The 22,642-nt window shown below is 45.9% G+C and overlaps 1 protein-coding gene across 1 annotated transcript in view; it reads left to right on the top strand.

The window, feature by feature from the left end:
* Positions 1-340: 340 nt before the first annotated feature.
* Positions 341-22,642, top strand: part of LOC121002660 (oocyte zinc finger protein XlCOF6-like) — a 61,295-nt gene continuing 38,993 nt past the window's right edge. Inside the window, exon 1 of the mRNA XM_040434093.1 lies at positions 341-739. Coding sequence (XP_040290027.1) covers positions 341-739 — 399 coding nt within the window. The remainder of the gene's footprint in view (positions 740-22,642) is intronic.

The following is a 22,642-nucleotide window of genomic DNA, read 5'->3' as shown; positions in this document are numbered from 1 at the left end:
GTGGACTGTACCCATGGCCGTGCGCCCATCACGACGTTCACAAGATCAAATACTGCAGGGTCAGATTACAGAGTTACAAAAGAACTTACAGAAAATTGAGCAGGGAAACCTTGAGACACTGAAAGAAGCCCTAGCACTTAACCGGCCACAGGGACCACCAAAATATGTGTCTTTCACCCCACAGCAGTTATTCACCATAGTGAATTTACTGCCTGACCCTGAGACCCATCCCATGCCCTTTTTCAGGAAACTATCCCAAGTGCATCAAACCTATGGGTGCACATGGTCGGACCTGCAAAGTATAGTGGAAAACAAGACAGGTGAATACTCCACACTGATAATGGATCAAATCCACATCCCTGAACTTAAAGGTGCTAACTTTGACCCCCGGGATCATGAGTCTGGAGAATTCTTTATAGAACAACTACAGAAATGGGCGAAAGCAAGATTAGCAGACCAATCCACGACATTACAGGATATGACACAGGAAAAAGTTGAAACTGTCGAGAAATTTGCTCAGAGGATTAAACAAAATTACAAAGACATGGGTTTTAGTCAGAATGAGCCTGTTCATCTCAGACTCTTGGCCCGCTCATTTGTCGATGGTCTACGACCAGAGATAAACAAAGCCCTTGTGACCTGTCGCCCCGAGTGGAAATCCTTGACACTAGATATGTTAGAGCAGATTGCAAAGGGTCTAGAGAGTAACACAAAGAAAACCCGTGCTGCTGTGATAGCCGTAATGTCAGGAGAAGATGGTGGAGAACACCCACCCCCTTATGTCTGTTATGGGTGCGGCAAGCCCGGACACATAAAACGGCACTGCCGTAGCAAACATCTGTGGCCAACCAATCAACGGCGACAGGGGGGCACTCAGCCCCCTTCATCGCAATAGGACGCTGGCAAACCAGTGCAGGGAGGGGACATTCCATATATGACAGTCTCTACCCCTCCTACCGGTCCCACCCCTCGAGTGACTCTCGAGGTTGCAGGGAAGGAACTTTCATTTCTTGTGGACACTGGTGCAGCCCGCAGTGTATTATGTGAGACTGCCGTACCTCATTCTTGGCTCACTGACATTCAATTACCTTGTTCTGGACTAGAGGGGGTTGTGCAACATAACTCCGTGACCAAGCCACTCACAGTCACTTCCCCTAGATTCTCCCGGACTAAAACCCCCCAACTCCACCTCCCTGCAGGAGTCATGTCGCAGTTTGTTGTCAGCCAAACATGCCCCTTCAATCTGTTAGGCTCTGATTTTCTTCAGAAAATCCAGGCTAACATACAGTTCAAAGAGGATGGAACAGTCACCCTCGGTACAGCCCTACACCCGGAAGATACTTGCCTCCTTATGGCATTAACCACACTTCAGGACGCTGACTCATATGAACAAGGGGATTCGCTGCAAACCATTTTGACTCTCTGGACCAAAGGACCCCAGGATATCGGACGCCTCAATGTCCCACCGGTCACTGTGACCCTGAAGGATCCCAAGGTTCTGCCATACAAAGCGCAATATCCGCTTTCTATCTCACAACAGGATGCTGTTACCCTCCAGGTGCAGGCCCTCCTGCAGAATGGGGCAATCAAGATCACTACTTCTCCCTGTAACTCACCCCTTTACCCAGTACGGAAGAAAAGGGAGAAAGGACAGCCTCCAACGTACCGCATGGTGCAGGACCTCCGAGCTGTCAATGAGGCTACTGTTCTTGAGACACCTATTGTCCCCAATCCGCACACACTCCTTGCTGGCATTCCACCCACTGCCACTACTTTCACTGTCATTGATCTGGCCAATGCATTCTTTTCTGTTCCCTTACATGAGAAATGTCAGTTTCTTTTTGCTTTCACACATGCAGGCAAACAGTACACCTGGACTGTTATGCCTCAAGGGGCTCAAAACAGCCCTTCCTGCTTCAGCAAGGCTATGTCCTCTGTTCTGCAACCCTGGCAGGCAGATCACCCGGATGTGGAACTCCTCCAGTATGTGGATGACCTTCTCCTCTGTGCGGTCTCTCCCCAAATCTGCATGACAAAATCTGTCTCACTTCTCCAGTTTTTAGCCTCTGCTGGATGTCGAGTCTCACAAGCCAAACTACAACTGTGTCTCCCCAAAGTTGTCTTCCTAGGTCATTGCATCTCTCAAGGTCACAAGCACCTAACTGAGGCGAGGAAGAAGGCTATCTCTGACATCCAACTCCCGGACACTCCTCATCAGCTGCAAACCTTTCTGGGACTCATCTCCTACTGCAGGCCTTGGATATCTGATGCTTCTGTCCTCATGCAGCCCTTATATGACTGTATACCTCGTAATGCTGCTACTCCTTTCCAGATGACAATGGAGGCCGGAGAAGCTTTTCAGTCATTGAAGGCCGCCATTGCATCTGCCCCTGCTCTTGGCATTCCCAACTACAACCTTCCTTTCCGGCTGTATGTCATGGAACGCCAAGGTCACGCTACTGGAGTCCTCACTCAAACTCATGGTGGCCGCTATCGACCCTTGGGTTACTATTCTAAGCGTCTTGACCCGGTAGCCAGACCCTCCCCTTCCTGTGTCAGAGCTATCCATGCTGCCAGCTCTCTTCTAAATGTCACATCTGACGTTGTGCTGGGTCATCCCCTCACTATTCTGGCTCCCCATGACATTTCTGCCATCCTCCAGCAGAATCGACCTAAACACCTCACTGCACAGCGCCACCTCCGGCTTCAGTGTAGTTTGATTCTGCCAGATAATGTCACCATCCAGAGGTGCCACATCCTCAATCCTGCTGCACTCCTTCCTCTTCCAAGGGGGGAGTATAATGGAGATTCTGAAGATTTTATTGATCTACATGCTGAAGAGGATCTTCAGGAAGAAGAACTATGGGCCTCAACCGACTCTCTTTACAAGGAACAAGAACATGATTGCATCACAATGATGGAAGCTGAAGTAGGGACACCACCATCAGTCCAAGACACTCCTCTGACAAACCCCCATTGGATTCTCTTTGTGGACGGCTCAAGGTACGCCGATGACAAGGGGAAGTTCCATACAGGCATGGCAGTCACAAGTGAGCATGAAGTGTTGTGTGCAAGACAATTGCGCCCAGACCAGTCAGCACAAGAAGCTGAACTCATTGCCCTCACTGAAGCCTGCCTCATGGCAAAAGACTCTACCGCCAATATCTACACAGATTCTAGATATGCCTTTGGAGTGGTTCATGACTTTGGACTAATATGGAAGGCCCGGGATTACATCACAGCTGCAGGAACCCCGATTAAGAATGCTGCAGCAGTAGCAGCCCTAATGGCAGCAGTACTCCTGCCCAACCAAGTGGCAGTGATCAAAGTAAAGGCCCATACTCGAGCTGACACCCCTGAGGCCAGAGGAAACGCCCTAGCTGACCAAGCGGCCAAGGAAGCAGCAGTAAAAGAGGAAAGAGTCCAGTCAGACCAGATTATGATAACACAGGAAGACCTGGAACAAGAAGAAATCACATGGGACCTCCTGAAACAAATGCAGAAACAGGCCACTCTCAGGGAAAAGGAAATCTGGCTGAAAGAATCAGCCCTCGAAGAAGAATCTGGACTCTGGACACGAGGAAAGAGAGTCTGCCTACCCAGAGCTCTTTATCCCCTAATAGCCTCAGTGGCCCATGGGCCCACCCACCAATCCAAAACCATCATGAAAGAACTAATTGACAAAATATGGGTGGCCCCAGGGATAACCCCTGTCCTGGTGAGACATACTCAAGCGTGTCTCATCTGTGCAGAGTGTAACCCCGGCAGAACCGAGCCCACTCCCAGAAAATGTCTCCCGAAAGCCTTGTATCCCTTTCAGAGGATACAAATCGATCATATCCAGATGCCAATGTGCCAAGGGTTTCAATATGTGCTAGTAGTGATAGACTTGTTCTCTGGGTGGCCAGAAGCCTACCCCGTCCGAAACCAGACAGCAACCACTACTGCAAAAAAACTGATGCAGGAGCTTGTCTGTAGGTTCGGAGTACCTGAGGTCATTGAGAGTGATCAGGGCCCAGCATTCACTGCTAGTCTAACCCAAGAGGTCTGGAAGATGGTAGGGTCACACCTGGCGTATCATACCCCATACAGGCCCCAAAGCAGCGGCAAAGTCGAAAGATTGAACGGGGTGTTAAAATCTAAAATGCTGAAGATGACCAGGGAGACAGGGCTTAATTGGGTTCAGTGTTTGCCTATAACCCTCTTTTCAGTTAGGCATACACCAAGGCCCCCACACAAACTAACCCCATATGAGATCTTATTTGGAACAGGGCCAAGAATGGGACAGTATTTCCCACAACAGTTACAAATGCATTATGAATCTGTTGCAAAATATGTGATAGCCTTGAGCAAGCAATTGTCTAATATACATGCACAAGTTTTCTCTTCCATTCCAGATCCTAACTCCCTGGAGGGAAGCCACACTCTCAAACCTGGAGAGTGGGTGGTGGTCAAGAAACACGTCAGAAGCACCCTCGAACCACGATACGAGGGACCTTACCAGGTGATGCTGACCACCCCAACCTCTGTGAAACTCGAAGGGAGACCCACCTGGATCCACGCTTCACATTGTAAAAGAGTGAAGGCTGTCCCACCGTCCCAGGAACCATAAGCCATGAGGATTCACATACTGATCATGACTTTGACAGTGGGCATATCTGCAGTATTCACGCCACTGGGTGATGAATGGGACAATTCACTGATACGGCACCATCAAATTTTAGTCCAGGGGTTGAAGGAGACTGAAACTCTGAGAGATTGTTGGATCTGTACCCACAGTCCCGTGAGTTCAACCAGTATGCCTTATTTTGCAATACCCGTGAACCTTTCTGAACTGATTGACCTGTCTAATTCTACCATCTTTCTCACTAGTATACACCAAGTTAAATCCAGTACAAACAAGGACAGGGAAGTAGCCTTACCTGTTGCAGGGTGGGCAGATGCCCCATGGCTCATGATAAACAGATCAGGACCCTTGGTAGATTATAGCTCTACTCCTTGGCAAGAGGGACACTGGGCTAATGTCACATGTTTTCCTAGCTGGACACACTGTTATTGTCTCCAAGTACAAACCAAAGGTATGACATTTAGTCCACACATACACTCAGGTTGCAATGATTCAAAAACAGCCACGTGCAGTGTATTGGTGTAGATGCTGAGAACGGAAAGGATCTGCCCTGTAACAACCGTACTGTACAGGATCTCCGGACAGGTATATTAGCTAACGACACCGAAAGTCAGTCAAAAGGATATGAGTTGGCGAAAGGGACACAATTAGCCAAACTAATTATCCGATTATTCAATGGCACAGCAGTAGCAGTTCCAGACGACATATACTTAGTTTGTGGACACAAAGCATACAAATGGTTATCCGAGAATGTCACAGGACTGTGCACCATCGCCAGGCTTACTCCTGCTACCTTTATAGTGCCACACTCTGAAATTGACATAAATGCAGTACCTAAATACACCTTGTATCGTAGGGCCAAAGATAACACACCCAGACCAAATGGCAAGCCACATGTAGTAGAGATGAGCATTACCAACAAAATTGTTAGTTCCATCTTCATATATCCCATGATAATGCAGTTGTGGGATCATCTGGTAGTAGCAACAGACTACCTGGATGACCAAATATGGGAAGTGATGAGACTTATGAATACCTCAAACATTGTGCAAAACCAGTTAATCATTGTCACCAACCAACACACATTAGTTCTAGATTATGTTACAGCTAAAGATGGAGGTATGTGCCAGATTGTGGGACCCTCTTGTTGCCATTACATAGACCCGCAGGGTAATTTGCAAATTAAGGTGGATATAGAGAAGATGGCGGATTTAAGAGATAAATGGCTGGATGCACATAAAGCTGATAAAGATACATGGTGGTCTGATACCTTCTCTTCCCTTAACCCCAATAACTGGTTCAAAGGTATTGGGGGTTGGCTCATGGGAATTGTCCAAGTAATATTGCAGGTATCCCTAATAATATTGGTGATATATGTAGTGATTAAGCTCGTTCTTATTTGTGTGACCCGCTTTTCAAAAAGAATAAAGAAAACTGATGAACGACCTATTATGCTCCTCTACGATGAGGAAGGACAGAAGGAAACATCGTTCAACACAGCTCCCCCTCCTCACAATGATGCCTGGCTGAGATAGGGTGAGATGAATCCCAGGGTATTACCACAAGTCCGAGCAACCGGGAGCCTACCTATAAGGGGTAGCTTGTCGCCACTGCGGGTGAAGAGGATACGAATGGTATGCCCAGGGGATTCGCTAGGCGAAGGGAAAGTCTACAATCAAGTTTCCAAGGGGGGACTGTTATGGACTATTGATACAAAATGGATACTTGCTTGTTGAGGACTATGTTTAGCTAAGATGGCGGCCAGGCATTCAGCCAACACCTATAAACTAGAATCTTACTTTGTGTTTTATCAAGTGTTTCTTTGTGGTTTCCGTTCAGCTCAAGCAAGCAGTTATAAAGAAAGAAGAAGTATCGGTTTCACCCACTAGCAAGGGGGGAGGGGGGAGGAATTTCTTCTGGCCGTCAAGGTTACAGAAAAGTATAGAGTTCATAGCCAATAGAAAAGATATACTTTATCTTTCATTCCCCCCCCCCCCTCCCACTTCTCCCTGTCGTAAAACCTATAAATTGTCTGCTGTTTTCAGAAAATAAACCAGAGATACTGTTTAACTCCGAAACTGTGGGTTGTCTCAGTTTAATCTCTCCGTGCACGTACATTAATTAATTTGGAGCAGTACATCAACCGAACTGGCAGCTTGGCCAGAACCAGAACACCTCCTTGCACAAAGGCGGAGGTAGCGGTCCTGCTGCTGAGTTGTTGCCCTCCTATGGCCTCCTCCACGTCTCCTGATGTACTGGCCTGTCTCCTGGTAGCGCCTCCATGCTCTGGACACTACGCTGACAGACACAGCAAACCTTCTTGCCACAGCTCGCATTGATGTGCCATCCTGGATAAGCTGCACTACCTGAGCCACTTGTGTGGGTTGTAGACTCCGTCTCATGCTACCACTAGAGTGAAAGCACCGCCAGCATTCAAAAGTGACCAAAACATCAGCCAGGAAGCATAGGAACTGAGAAGTGATCTGTGGTCACCACCTGCAGAACCACTCCTTTATTGGGGGTGTCTTGCTAATTGCCTATAATTTCCACCTGTTGTCTATCCCATTTGCACAACAGCATGTGAGATTGATTGTCACTTGTTGCTTCCTAAGTGGACAGTTTGATTTCACAGAAGTGTGATTGACTTGGAGTTACATTGTGTTGTTTAAGTGTTCCCTTTATTTTTTTGAGCAGTGTATTTGTATATTGTCTTTGTTTAGAGAAAACCAATAAAGATATTTAAATATAAAAAAAAAAGCCACTCACACCAGGGCCTTTTTAGTTCCATGGGCAGAGAGAGCAAAGGCATCTACTGATCAGATCTGCAGAGCATCGCCTCGGGCAAGCGTTATTACAGACTGGACATCTAATACAATCAGAAGTTAACCCTTGAGAGATTTGACCCAGACTCCCTTCTCCCCCAACCACATGCTTATCTGGTATCGCTCCATGTGGTGTCAATGGTAATGAGTAAATACATATTTAGTTGCATCCATCCTGGTGTAGTATTTCAGAAAACACTGGAGGGAGATGGTGAGAGGAGCCTTGTAACCTCTCTGTGGTCCTGTCCCTGCAGAAGACTAGAAGGGCAATCTCCATGTGGTGCTGTCATGTCGGACTCCAGAGAAACCACAATTCCTACTTCTTAATTTGTGGGATAATCCCTTTAAAGAGGTTATCCAGCCTAATTATTTAACAGACCCCTTCAGAGTGGCTGGATTCATACTTACCTGATCCCTGCTGATGGGTTCCAGCTCCATCGATACATGGGCACCTCTGCAGATCCCGGGTCTCTGAGAATCAACATCCAGTTGACAGGGCAGGGGAGCACCTGCCACCCATGCAGTACGTCATTCAGTCATGTGCCACATTGGTCACAGGTCTCCGCTGCTGCCAGTCCTTGGCTGCAGCAGTTGCACCCAACCCCCCCAACTATCTCCACCCCCGCCCCCCCTGTCAACAGAGTGTTGATTTCCACAGACACAGCACCTGCAGAGTCGACAGTGGAGCAATGAAGCCAGAACACAGAGGCACGGACCAAGTAAGTATGAACTCCACCGGGGGTCCGCCTCTCTGAAGGGGTCTATTACACAAGTTCAAAGTTGGATAACTCTTTTAATGATCTTTTGTAGGCATCTAAAACATTCCACTCAACTTGTCCGACTGTCCTGTAATTCACAATATTTGTTTTGCACATTTTGAATCAGGATGAAGATCTGAACAATATGAACGGTACAGAGACAGATGTGAGGGGCGATGAAGAATACAAGGAGGAGATTCCTACAGAGACAGATGTGTGGGGCGATGAGGAATACAAGGAGATTCCTACAGAGACAGATGTGAGGGGCCATGAGGAATACAAGGAGGAGATTCCTACAGAGACAGATGTGAGGGGCGATGAGGAATACAAGGAGGAGATTCCTACAGAGACAGATGTGAGGGGCGATGAGGAATACAAGGAGGAGATTCCTACAGAGACAGATGTGAGGGGCGGTGAGGAATACAAGGAGGAGATTCCTACAGAGACAGATGTGAGGGGCGATGAGGAATACGAGGAGGAGATTCCTACAGAGACAGATGTGAGGGGCGATGAGGAATACAAGGAGGAGATCCCTACAGAGACAGATGTGAGGGGCGATGAGGAATACGAGGAGGAGATTCCTACAGAGACAGATGTGAGGGGTGATGAGGAATACGAGGAGGAGATTCCTACAGAGACAGATGTGAGGGGCGATGAGGAATACGAGGAGGAGATTCCTACAGAGACAGATGTGAGGGGCGATGAGGGATACAAGGAGGAGATTCCTACAGAGACAGATGTGAGGGGCAATGAGGGATACAAGGAGGAGATCCCTACAGAGACAGATGTGAGGGGCGATGAGGAATACAAGGAGGAGATCCCTACAGAGACAGATGTGAGGGGCGATGAGGAATACAAGGAGGAGATTCCTACAGATAAGAGCCCAGGTGAGTAGTGACCACTAAATGAAGCAGAGACGAGTCTGTAACCATAATGACCCTGAATTGAACTTCCCCTATAGCAGGCGCCTTCCCCAGGTCCTAACAGTGTCCTTCAGTACTCAGATACCCCCAGGACTTATATTAGGACCAAACTGTGTAATACAAAGCACATATCACAGCACTAGCAGCTAAGAAGAAAGCCAGGAGATAGGAACTCATCAATAGATGACTGGACCAGGATGGGGATGGTAATCAGACAATGGAACAGTAGGATGATGGGGGTTTTATGGTGAACGGATGATTGAACAGACAATAAGTGGCACTGACTGGATCTTTCCCTGAAACTTTCCCTAGATCTGTCCTTACATGCTGACCCTAATACCAGACATCACTGACCCTCACTGTCCTTTAAGACATTCCTATGAAAAATCCTAATCTATAAGGGTCCATTCACACGTCCGTATAAATGTGTCTTCACCCGTTCCGCAATTCTGCGGGACGGGTGCAGACCCATTCATTCTTTATGTGGACAGAATGGATGCCGAGAGCACACTATGTGCTCAATGCATCCGCATTTCCGGAGAGCGTCCCCGAACTTCCGGTCCGCAGCTCCGGAAAAAAATAGAACATGTCCTATTCTTGTCCGCAGCTGCAGACAAGAATAGGCTGTTCTATGGGAGTGCCGGCCGGGTGTATTGCAGATCCGCAATACACCACGGACGTGTGAATGGACCCTAAAACTGACCCTAAAACAGACAACAGGAGGACACTAAGACCCAACCCAAAGTGAGCAGAGCTGAACTAGAATCAAGGCAGGACAGACTGAAACATGGAACATCCCCTCCCCCCAACCACACACAGTCTACAAGAATCAGAGGTAAAGACTAGGCCAACCATAAGAACAAAACTACATCGATGAAGTAAACTAGGAGAGATGCTAAAAAATAAAAGGATTTCTGGACTGAAAAGCACAGAGCTTACACTATAACCAGCAGCCCCCTGCAGAAGCTAGGAATATTTACAACGAGGCTAACCCGTCAGGAGCTCCTCTTGCTCAGCCGACCGCTCTTCTGTAGCTCACCTTGTTTGGAGAGATCAGCTACTGTATAATACATAGCAACTGCCCCAAACATACTAGTAGACAGGAGAAGATGAAACCATAGGAGTGTTCCCGCTGATCCTAGCCCATTACACTAAGGTGGTAACGACTCCCTCAGATCTGCGCTGTGACTCTCCAGGCCTTGCTCAGTAGTATCAGGGTGACAGGTCTCTTTCATGAATCTCCTGGACGTGTCCTGGTGTCCCTCTGTGCAGCATTTCACAGGTCTCATGTCACATACACTCTGGACTGCACTGGATTCTGGTGTCCAAATTAAGAGTTTGCAAGGTATCAACATATGTCGTCCATACAGGCCCCGGGTACTTTCTGGTTTCATCTGAAAAATATACCTCTAATAGGGGGTAGGTTTCCTGGCCCTCCTGACACCTCTGTTGCATACAATGACTTATTGTTATAATGCTAGAGTCAATTATTAAATTTTTCAGTTGGCTTCTTCTTTCCTAACGTTATTTCTGCCTTCAACAACTGGTGTATAGTCCGTTCAGGTTCTCACTTGAGTTGATCAAAATAGATTAAACTTGATGAACCTGTGTCCTCTCTTAAGGCAATGTAATTATGAGTTTCTCGCACCGGTTCCTTTGCCATGGTTGACTTCTGAGATATAACACAAACTGGTCCCACATCACAGCATCAGTATTGGTTATGGACTTGGCCCCTTCTTATTCCTTCTGCTGTAACATTGCCATCAATTGTTGTATGCTGTTCATGGACTGGGGCAGCGTCTCCTCCTCCTTCTGAATCCAGACAATGAATCTTTTTTGCAGTATTCTGTTATATCACGGATGCCCAACTTGTGACCCTCCAACTGTGCAAAACTACAACTCCCAGCATGCCTGGACAGCCTACAGCTATTAGGCTGGGTTCAGACCTGAGCGTCTTTGATATGCGCGTTTAACGCGCGTTTTTGACGCACGTTTTTGACGAGCGTTTTTTGCAATAGTAAACGCGCGTTTGACGCGCGTTTGTGTGATTGACTGCAATGTCCTATGGCCACAAACGCGCGTCAAAACGCCCCAAAGAAGCTCAAGTACTTGTTTGAGCGTAGGGCGTTTTACAGCGCGTTTTTCAGCGCTGTAAAACGCTCAAGTGAGAACCAGGGCCATAGGGAAGCATTGGTTTTCATGTGTTGAGCGTTTTACAGCGCGTTTGAACGCGCTGTAAAACGCTCAAGTGTGAACCCAGCCTTAGGGCATGCTGGAAGTTGTAGCCTTGCAACAGCTGGAGGGCTGCAGATTGAGCCTCCCTGTGTTAGATGATTGATCTCCAGGATGTGAGAAACCTGTGCATATGATTGCCTGACTCTTGCCTGTTGTAACAGCTCTGTTCTTGTATGACCCTTCTATGTACTTAGGGCCATTCTTTTTTTAGGTGTGGGGTCACATGACACAATTCGAGAGCCCCTTCTAGTCTCTCTTCTCAGTTATGAATTTTGATAGCTGCCTTCAATAATTTTCAAAAATAATTAAAAAAATGTTTTGTTCTTGGTAGATGACTGTACTGGGCGCTTGGAGAAACATCTCATATCTACATATTATAATGCAGATGATCCAGGTGTCATATCAGATACATATGAAGAGCGTGCCATTATCCCAGATGTACCCTCAGACCTTCACAGCAAAAATCTATCATCTCATCCTTTAAAACAGGTCAAATCTTCAAATTCATCACATACTCTTACTGAGAATGAAACTCGCAGAAGATGTTCTGGAACGCAAAGAGCTCAGAAAAAGCCGTATTCATGCTCCGAATGTGGCAAATGTTTTACTTGGAAATCAGGCCTTCTTCAACATCAAAGACATCACACTGGGGAGAAGCTGTATTCATGTTCAGAATGTGGGAAATGTTTTAACAACAAATCACATCTTGAAAACCATCAGCAAATTCACACAGGAGAGAAGCCGTTTTCATGTTCAGAATGTGGTAAATGTTTTACTAGAAAAACACATCTTGAAAACCATCAGCAAATTCACACAGGAATGAAGCCGTTTTCATGTTCAGAATGTAGGAAATCTTTTACTGATAAACCAAGTCTTGAGAGCCATCATAGAATTCACACAGGAGAGAAGCCGTTTTCGTGTTCAGAATGTGGCAAAACTTTTTCTCGGAAAATACATCTTCAGAGCCACCAGAGAATTCACACAGGGGACAAGATGTATTCATGTTCAGAATGTAGGAAATCTTTTACTGAGAAATCAAGTCTTGAGCCACCAGAGAATTCACACAGGAGAGAAGCCGTTTTGTGTTCAGAATGTAATGCCAACAACAAGTAGACAGACTACCAAGCTTAACCTCTTGCCGCACACGTAACGCCGAAAGGCGTCATCGCTGCGGCGCTCCCAGGCTACACTAACGCCGATTGGCGTCATCTCGCGTGAGCCGAGATTTCCTGTGAACGCGCGCACACAGGCGCGCGCGTTCACAGGATCGGAAGGTAAGCGAGTGGATCTCCAGCCTGCCAGCGGCGATCGTTCGCTGGCAGGCTGGAGATGCGATTTTTTTAACCCCTAACAGGTATATTAAACGCTGTTTTGATAACAGCGTCTAATATACCTGCTACCTGGTCCTCTGGTGGTCCCTTTTGTTTGGATAGACCACCAGAGGACACAGGTAGCTCAGTAACATGTAGCACCAAGCACCACACTACACTACACCCCCCCTGTCACTTATTAACCCCTTATTCACCCCTGATCACCCCATATAGACTCCCTGATCACCCCCCTGTCATTGATCACCCCCTTGTAAGGCTCCATTCAGACGTCCGTATGATTTTTACGGATCCACTGATATATGGATCGGATCCGCAAAACACATACGGACGTCTGAATGGAGCCTTACAGGGGGGTGATCAATGACGGGGGGGATCACCCCATATAGACTCCCTGATCACCCCCCTGTCATTGATCACCCCCCTGTCATTGATCACCCCCTTGTAAGGCTCCATTCAGACGTTCGTATGATTTTTACGGATCCACTGATACATGGATCGGATCTGCAAAACACATACGGACGTCTGAATGGAGCCTTACAGGGGGATGATCAATGACGGGGGTGATCACCCCATATAGACTCCCTGAATTTCCGCTAACTTGTGGCAAAAAAAACCTCATTGAATACCTTGGGGTGTCTTCTTTCCAAAATGGGGTCACATGTGGGGTATTTATACTGCCCTGGCATTTTAGGGGCCCTAAAGCGTGAGAAGAAGTCTGGGATCCAAATGTCAAAAAATGCCCTCCTAAAAGGAATGTGGGCCCCTTTGCGCATCTAGGCTGCAAAAAAGTGTCACACATCTGGTATCGCCGTACTCAGGAGAAGTTTGGCAATGTGTTTTGGGGTGTCATTTTACATATACCCATGCTGGGTGAGAGAAATATCTCGGTCAAATGCCAACTTTGTATAAAAAAATGGGAAAAGTTGTCTTTTGCCGAGATATTTATCTCACCCAGTATGGGTATATGTAAAATGACACCCCAAAACACATTGCCCAACTTCTCCTGAGTACGGCAATACCACATGTGTGACACTTTTTTGCAGCCTAGGTAGGCAAAGGGGCCCACATTCCAAAGAGCACCACTCGGATTTCACCGGCCATTTTTTACAGATTTTGATTTCAAACTACTTCTCACGCATTTGGGCCCCTAAAATGCCAGGGCAGTATAACTACCCCACAAGTGACCCCATTTTGGAAAGAAGACACCCCAAGGTATTTCGTGATGGGCATAGTGAGTTCATGGAAGTTTTTATTTTTTTGTCACAAGTTAGTGGAATATGAGACTTTGTAAGAAAAAAAAATAAAAATAAAAAATCATCATTTTCCGCTAACTTGTGACAAAAAATAAAAAATTCTAGGAACTCGCCATGCCCCTCACGGAATACCTTGGGGTGTCTTCTTTCAAAATGGGGTCACTTGTGGGGTAGTTATACTGCCCTGGCATTTTAGGGGCCCAAATGCGTGCGAAGTAGTTTGAAATCAAAATGTGTAAAAAATGGCCGGTGAAATCTTAAAGGTGCTCTTTGGAATGTGGGCCCCTTTGCCCACCTAGGCTGCAAAAAAGTGCCACACATGTGGTATCGCCGTACTCAGGAGAAGTTGGGGAATGTGTTTTAGGGTGTCATTTTACATATACCCATGCTGGGTGAGATAAATATCTTGGTCAAATGCCAACTTTGTATAAAAAAATGGAAAAAGTTGTCTTTTGCCGAGATATTTCTCTCACCCAGCATGGGTATATGTAAAAAGACACCCCAAAACACATTGCCCAACTTCTCCTGAGTACGGCGATACCAGATGTGTGACACTTTTTTGCAGCCTAGGTGGGCAAAGGGGCCCACATTCCAAAGAGCACCTTTAGGATTTCACCGACCATTTTTTACAGATTTTGATTTCAAACTACTTACCACACATAAGGGCCCCTAGAATGCCAGGGCAGTATAACTACCCCACAAGTGACCCCATTTTGGAAAGAAGACACCCCAAGGTATTTCGTGATGGGCATAGTGAGTTCATGGAAGTTTTTATTTTTTGTCACAAGTTAGTGGAATATGAGACTTTGTAAGGAAAAAAAAAAAAAAAAATAATCGTTTTCCGCTAACTTGTGACAAAAAATAAAAAGTTCTATGAACTCACTATGCCCATCAGCGAATACCTTAGGGCAGGGGTGTCAAACTCAAATTCGTCGGGGGCCGCATCAGCAGTTTGGTCCCCCTCAAAGGGCCGGTCCCGGCCTGACCTGCAAGCGCTGACTGGGGTCACATAGCATTATACTGATTTATGATGCTATGTAACCCTTACAGTTCTGGAACGTGTTGGATAACACTGACATAATGCTGTCAGTGTTATCCAACACATTCCAGAACTGTAAGGGTTACCGTATTTTTCGCCCTATAAGACGCACCGGCCCATAAGACGCACCTAGGTTTTTGAGGAGGAAAATAAGAAAAAAAAAATTTGAACCAAAAGGTGTGCTTTTGGTGGGTTTTGAACTAATTGTGGTCTGTGGGTGGCACTGTTATGGGGGATCTGTGGATGGCACTGTTATGGGGGATCTGTGGATGGCACTGTTATGGGGGATCTGTGGATGGCACTGTTATGGGGGATCTGTGGGTGACACTTATGGGGGATCTGTGGGTGACACTTATGGGGGATCTGTGGGTGACACTTATGGGGGATCTGTGGATGGCACTGTTATGGGGGATCTGTGGGTGACGCACTGTTATGGGGGATCTGTGGGTGACACTTATGGGAGATCTGTGGGTGACACTTATGGGGGATCTGTGGGTGACACTTATGGGGGATCTGTGGGTGACACTTATGGGGGATCTGTGGGTGACACTTATGGGGGATCTGTGAGTGACACTTATGGGGGATCTGTGGGTGACACTTATGGGGGATCTGTGGGTGACGCACTGTTATGGGGGATCTGTGGGTGACACTTATGGGGGATCTGTGGGTGACACTTATGGGGGATCTGTGGTGACACTTATGGGGGATCTGTGGTGACACTTATGGGGGATCTGTGGTGACACTTATGGGGGATCTGTGGTGACACTTATGGGGGATCTGTGGTGACACTTATGGGGGATCTGTGGTGACACTTATGGGGGATCTGTGGGTGACACTTATGGGGGATCTGAGGGTGACACTTATGGGGGATCTGAGGGTGACACTTATGGGGGATCTGTGGGTGACACTTATGGGGGATCTGTGGGTGACACTTATGGGGGATCTGTGGGTGACACTTATGGGGGATCTGTGTATGACAGTTATGGGGGGGATCTGTGGATGACACATATATAGCATCTTATGCTATGTGTCATCCACAGATCCCCTCCATAAGTGTCCCTGTAGTGTGAATGACCCCCAATACACGGGCTAGGGGCCGGCATCTGCTTTTATAATGACAGCGGGGCCCGTGCAGTGACTATTCTACTACACGGGCCCCGAACACTGTATAATCCTATGTCTAATAGTTAATTGTAATTGTATGTAATCGCATAAGGAGCGCTGTGAATTACGGTACTTACAACTACAAGCGCTCGCCGCTCTGTAGGTAGCAAAGAGGAGGCAGGAGGCAGGCCAGGAGGACAGGCGCTGGCAGCGTGAGTCATACGTCACACGCCTGCTTCATTCATAAAGTGGGCGGCGCAGGCGCGTGACGTATGACTCACACTGCCAGCGCCCGTCCTCCCAGCCTCTCGGCGAGCGCTTGTAGTTGTAAGTACCGGTAATACACAGCGCTCCTTATGCGATACACCTGATACAGGAGCCGGGAGGAGCGGGGGCCGCCTGCGGCTACGCGGGCCACATGACGAGGTCTGGCGGGCCGGATTCGGCCCGCGGGCCTTGTGTTTGACACCCGTGCCTTAGGGTGTCTACTTTCCGAAATGGGGTCATTTGTGGGGGTTTTCTACTGTCTGGGCATTGTAGAACCTCAGGAAACATGTCAGGTGCTCAGAAAGTCAGAGCTGCTTCAAAAAGCGGAAATTCACATTTTTGTACCATAGTTTGTAAACGCTATAGCTTTTACCCAAACCATTTTTTTTTTACCCAAACATTTTTTTTTTATCAGACATGTAGAAAAATAAATTTAGAGAAAAATTTATATATGGATGTCGTTTTTTTTGCAAAATTTTACAACTGAAAGTGAAAAATGTCATTTTTTTGCAAAAAAATCGGTAAATTTCGATTAATAACAAAAAAAGTAAAAATGTCAGCAGCAATGAAATACCACCAAATGAAAGCTCTATTAGTGAGAAGAAAAGGAGGTAAAATTCATTTGGGTGGTAAGTTGCATGACCGAGCAATAAACCGCTAAAGTTGTGGAGTGCCGATTTGTAAAAAAGGGCCTGGTCACTAGGGGGGTATAAACCTGTGGTCCTTAAGTGGTTAAATGTGTGCTACACCACATCAATAACAACCAAAAAATCTAACACACATAAATGATGAATAAATATATCTTTATAATTGCAAAATAATTCATTAAAGTATCAAATGTAAATATAAAAACAGCAATGTTGGAGGTACTGATCAACACAGGTGTGTCACAGCGATACTCCCAGTACATACAGGGAGTGCAGAATTATTAGGCAAATGAGTATTTTGACGACATCATCCTCTTTATGCATGTTGTCTTACTCCAAGCTGTATAGGCTCGAAAGCCTACTACCAATTAAGCATATTAGGTGATGTGCATCTCTGTAATGAGAAGGGGTGTGGTCTAATGACATCAACACCCTATATCAGGTGTGCATAATTATTAGGCAACTTCCTTTTCTTTTGGCAAAATGGGTCAAAAGAAGGACTTGACAGGCTCAGAAAAGTCAAAAATAGTGAGATATCTTGCAGAGGGATGCAGCACTTAAAATTGCAAAGCTTCTGAAGTGTGATCATCGAACAATCAAGCGTTTCATTCAAAATAGTCAACAGGGTCGCAAGAAGCGTGTGGAAAAACCAAGGCGCAAAATAACTGCCCATGAACTGAGAAAAGTCAAGCGTGCAGCTGCCAAGATGCCACTTGCCACCAGTTTGGCCATATTTCAGAGCTGCAACATCACTGGAGTGCCCAAAAGCACAAGGTGTGCAATACTCAGAGACATGGCCAAGGTAAGAAAGGCTGAAAGACGACCACCACTGAACAAGACACACAAGCTGAAACGTCAAGACTGGGCCAAGAAATATCTCAAGACTGATTTTTCTAAGGTTTTATGGACTGATGAAATGAGAGTGAGTCTTGATGGGCCAGATGGATGGGCCCGTGGCTGGATTGGTAAAGGGCAGAGAGCTCCAGTCCGACTCAGACGCCAGCAAGGTGGAGGTGGAGTACTGGTTTGGGCTGGTATCATCAAAGATGAGCTTGTGGGGCCTTTTCGGGTTGAGGATGGAGTCAAGCTCAACTCCCAGTCCTACTGCCAGTTTCTGGAAGACATCTTCTTCAAGCAGTGGTACAGGAAGAAGTCTGCATCCTTCAAGAAAAACATGATTTTCATGCAGGACAATGCTCCATCACAGGCGTCCAAGTACTCCACAGCGTGGCTGGCAAGAAAGGGTATAAAAGAAGAAAATCTAATGACATGGCCTCCTTGTTCACCTGATCTGAACCCCATTGAGAACCTGTGGTCCATCATCAAATGTGAGATTTACAAGGAGGGAAAACAGTACACCTCTCTGAACAGTGTCTGGGAGGCTGTGGTTGCTGCTGCACGCAATGTTGATGGTGAACAGATCAAAACACTGACAGAATCCATGGATGGCAGGCTTTTGAGTGTCCTTGCAAAGAAAGGTGGCTATATTGGTCACTGATTTGTTTTTGTTTTGTTTTTGAATGTCAGAAATGTATATTTGTGAATGTTGAGATGTTATATTGGTTTCACTGGTAAAAATAAATAATTGAAATGGGTATATATTTGTTTTTTGTTAAGTTGCCTAATAATTATGCACAGTAATAGTCACCTGCACACACAGATATCCCCCTAAAATAGCTAAAACTAAAAACAAACTAAAAACTACTTCCAAAAATATTCAGCTTTGATATTAATGAGTTTTTTGGGTTCATTGAGAACATGGTTGTTCAATAATAAAATTAATCCTCAAAAATACAACTTGCCTAATAATTCTGCACTCCCTGTAATATGACCTAACCAAGAGACAATAGGCACTGGTGAATATCATTGAGCATATTACACATTTATGATCCAGGCCTTTTTTGTCCACACCATGTCACTAAATTCATCAATTGTCTTGCAGATTAATTGCACTGTTATAAGCATATACGCAAGGAACAAGCGTCCTCAAAATGCGCACCACTGTACAAGTGAAAATACCAAAGCAATACTCTTGCCTATGATGTACAGTACAGACCAAAAGTTTGGACACACCTTCTCATTCAGAGTTTTCTTTATTTTCATGACTATGAAGGCATCAAAACTATTAATTAACACATGTGGAATTATATACATAACAAACAAGTGTGAAACAACTGAAAATATGTCATATTCTAGGTTCTTCAAAGTAGCCACCTTTTGCTTTGATTACTGCTTTGCACACTCTTGGCATTCTCTTGATGAGCTTCACGAGGTAGTCACCTGAAATTGTCTTCCAACAGTCTTGAAGGAGTTCCCAGAGATGCTTAGCACTTGTTGGCCCTTTTGCCTTCACTCTGCAGTCTAGCTCACCCCAAACCATCTCGATTGGGTTCAGGTTCGGTGACTGTGGAGGCCAGGTCATCTGGCGCAGCACCCCATCACTCTCCTTCATGGTCAAATAGCCCTTACTTTCAAAGTTTTCCCAATTTTTCAGCTGACTAACTGACCTTCATTTCTTAAAGTAATGATGGCCACTCGTTTTTCTTTACTTAGCTGATTTTTTCTTGCCATAATACAAATTCTAGTAGGACTATCAGCTGTGTATCCACCTGACTTCTCCTCAACGCAACTGATGGTCCCAACCCCATTTATAAGGCAAGAAATCCCACCTATTAAACCTGACAGGGCACACCTGTGAAGTGAAAACCATTTCAGGGGACTACCTCTTGAAGCTCATCAAGAGAATGCCAAGAGTGTGCAAAGCAGTAATCAAAGCAAAAGGTGGCTACTATGGGATACATTGTCCCACAGGTAATTCCCACACCATGTCACTGATTATATATAGTGTGATACAAATTGGTTGTACTGCTGTAAGCATATACAAAAAGAACCAACGTCCTCAATTTACATACACAGTGCAAATCTAATCCACAGGACCAATCCTTAACAATAACGCATACGCAAAAATAGCTAATATTGTCATACAGACCGGGAGAATCACAGGGCACACCAACCCCAACGCACGTTTCGTCTAAGCTTCTTCCTGGGGGCGTGTCTACACATCCCACCCATCTCTCCTTTTATCCTGCCTACAATTGGGCTAAACAGATCCATCATTGTCCATTACACATTTCACCTGAAGGTGGGTTGAGCGATCTGGCTTTACAGTATGCCTGACTCCTGATCTCGCGATACCTAGCCCTAATCACGTAACCCATATATGGTCAATTGATTGGACCGAAGCGGCGACAGAGTGTGCGTTGTCCGAGTTACATCGCTCGAGAGCTGACGGGTCACCTGACTAACCTATTCATAGTATTCAGTATATTGGGCAGACTAGATAGGCCAAATGGTTCTTATCTGCCGACACATTCTATGTTTCTAACCACGTGAGCGGACCAGCTCGCGCGCTTCACAAGATCGGACAGCACCAACCCGGACGTAACCTGAATGTATCGGTACGTAGAAGGTTACGTCAAATGAGCCTGCACATCATATAAGCCAGATGCTTAATATGATACCATCGCTACAAAGGGATCACATTTTAGTTGATATGATCACCAGTGTTCAGAATGTGCAAAATGCTTTACTAAGAAAGTCAATTCTTCTACATCAAAGAAGTCACACAGGAGAGAAGCCATATTTATGTTCAGAATGTGGAAAATGTTTTAATGAAAAAACACATCTTGCAAACCATCAGATAATTCAGAACGGAGAGAAGCCGTTTTCGTGTTCAGAATGCGACAAATGTTTTACTCGGAAATCATCTCTTGTTCAACATCAGAGAATTCACATCGGGAACAACCAATTCTGAATCCTTCCTGTAAAATACGCCATGAATTTCCATATTTTTTCTTGCTATCATTTATAGCGAGAAGACTCTGCTTTGTTATAAAAATATTGCATATATATTGAAGCAGGAATTAAAAGAAAATATCAGTATATTCAAAAGTGTAGTTACTGCTGTTATAATTTTAGATCTTAAAGGGGTTGTACAAGAATGAGGGGCTTTGGCAAACTCCTCCACTTTACTGGATCTGTAAAGGGAAGATTACTTACCTGCTTCCTGGCGCTGGCTCTCCGCTCCTTCTCTTCCAAGCCTGCAATGCTCGGCTGGGCTCATCTGGTTTGACATTGCCACAGCCGACACTGGCCGCGGCAGAGACTGGATCCCCTTGTGTTATGTGACTATTTGCCATGACGTAAGGGAAACTGGTAACCGTGATCGTCCATGAATTATATAATGGACATATTGGAATATATTGGAAATATTTCAGAGGATAGGTCATCAGTTAAAAAATGTCAGAAAACCCTTTTAAAGAGGACCTTTCACTAGAATAAAAAATGTAAACTAAGTATACAGACATGGAGAGCGGCGCCCAGGGATCTCCCTGCACTTACTATTATCCCTGGGCGCCTCTCCGTTCTCCCGGTATAGGCTCCGGTATCTTCATATGTTCGGCTCAACTGGGTGGAGCCTGCCGGCGTCTCCTTCTCCCAGGCTGTAGCGCTGGCCAATCGCGGCGCTCAGCTCATAGCCTGAGATGTTTTTTTTTCTCTCAGGCGATGAGCTGAGCACTGCGATTGGCCAGCGCTACAGCCTGGGAGAAGGAGACGCCGGCAGGCTCCACCCAGTTGAGCCGAACATCTGAAGATACCGGAGCATATACCGGGAGAACAGAGCGGCACCCAGGGATAATAGTAAGTGCAGGGAGATCCCTGGGCGCCGCTCTCCATGTCAGCATACTTGGTTTACATTTTTTATTCTAGTGAAAGGTCCTCTTTAACTCCTCCAGTCTTGGGTTTACTACCTGGGTTATGAAGTTGTGAACATTCCCAGACCCTTTGGACTCTTTTGCAGCAAATGCTAAGGGACATCTGAGGAATAATTATAACCTCAATCCCACAACCTAATTGTTTGAGGGAAGTGGAGAGGACTCGGTGGAGAAGTGTTTGCCTGTTGTGTTCCACCCGATCAGTCTGGTCACCACTCTTTGCCTTTTTGGAATTTCCGTTGCAGCCTGTGACGCCTTCCAGCATGATGTCATAGAACATCTGAAACATTTATTGCTGATTGAACATTTGAAGATGGAGAGTCCTAGGAAATGGAGGAGTTTTATCAGTGGCATGTCTAGGGTGTTTGGCAATCAGGGCGGGTCTTTTCTCTGCCCCCCCTCACCCCCCAATTCTTTGAATTAATTGTACCCCCTTACAGTAGTATTGCCCTCATTGTACAACCTTCACAGTAGTTTTGTACAGATGTGTGCCCTCTCACAGTAGTTATGCCCTCTGTGCCTCCTTCACAGTAATAATCCTCATTGTGCCCCCTTTTAGTAATAATGCCCACTGTGCCCTTTCATAGTAATAATCCCCATTGTGCCCCCTTTATAGTAATAACACCCACTGGGCCCCCTTCATAGTAATAATGCCCACTGTGCCCCCTTTGGAGCAATAATCCCCATTGTGCCCCCTTTATAATAATAATCCTCATTGTGCCCCATTTGTAGTAATAATGCACACTCTTCCCCCTTCACAGTAATAATGCCCTTTGACTCTGTGCCCCCTTCACATTAGTAATGCCCTCTGTGCCCCCTCTATAGTAATAAAATCCTATGTGCTGCCTCCATAGTAATAAA

This window comes from Bufo bufo, chromosome 5, assembly GCF_905171765.1.
Source record: "Bufo bufo chromosome 5, aBufBuf1.1, whole genome shotgun sequence".
Classification (NCBI taxonomy): Eukaryota; Metazoa; Chordata; class Amphibia; order Anura; family Bufonidae; genus Bufo; species Bufo bufo.
This window is presented reverse-complemented; position numbering and strand designations above follow the sequence as displayed.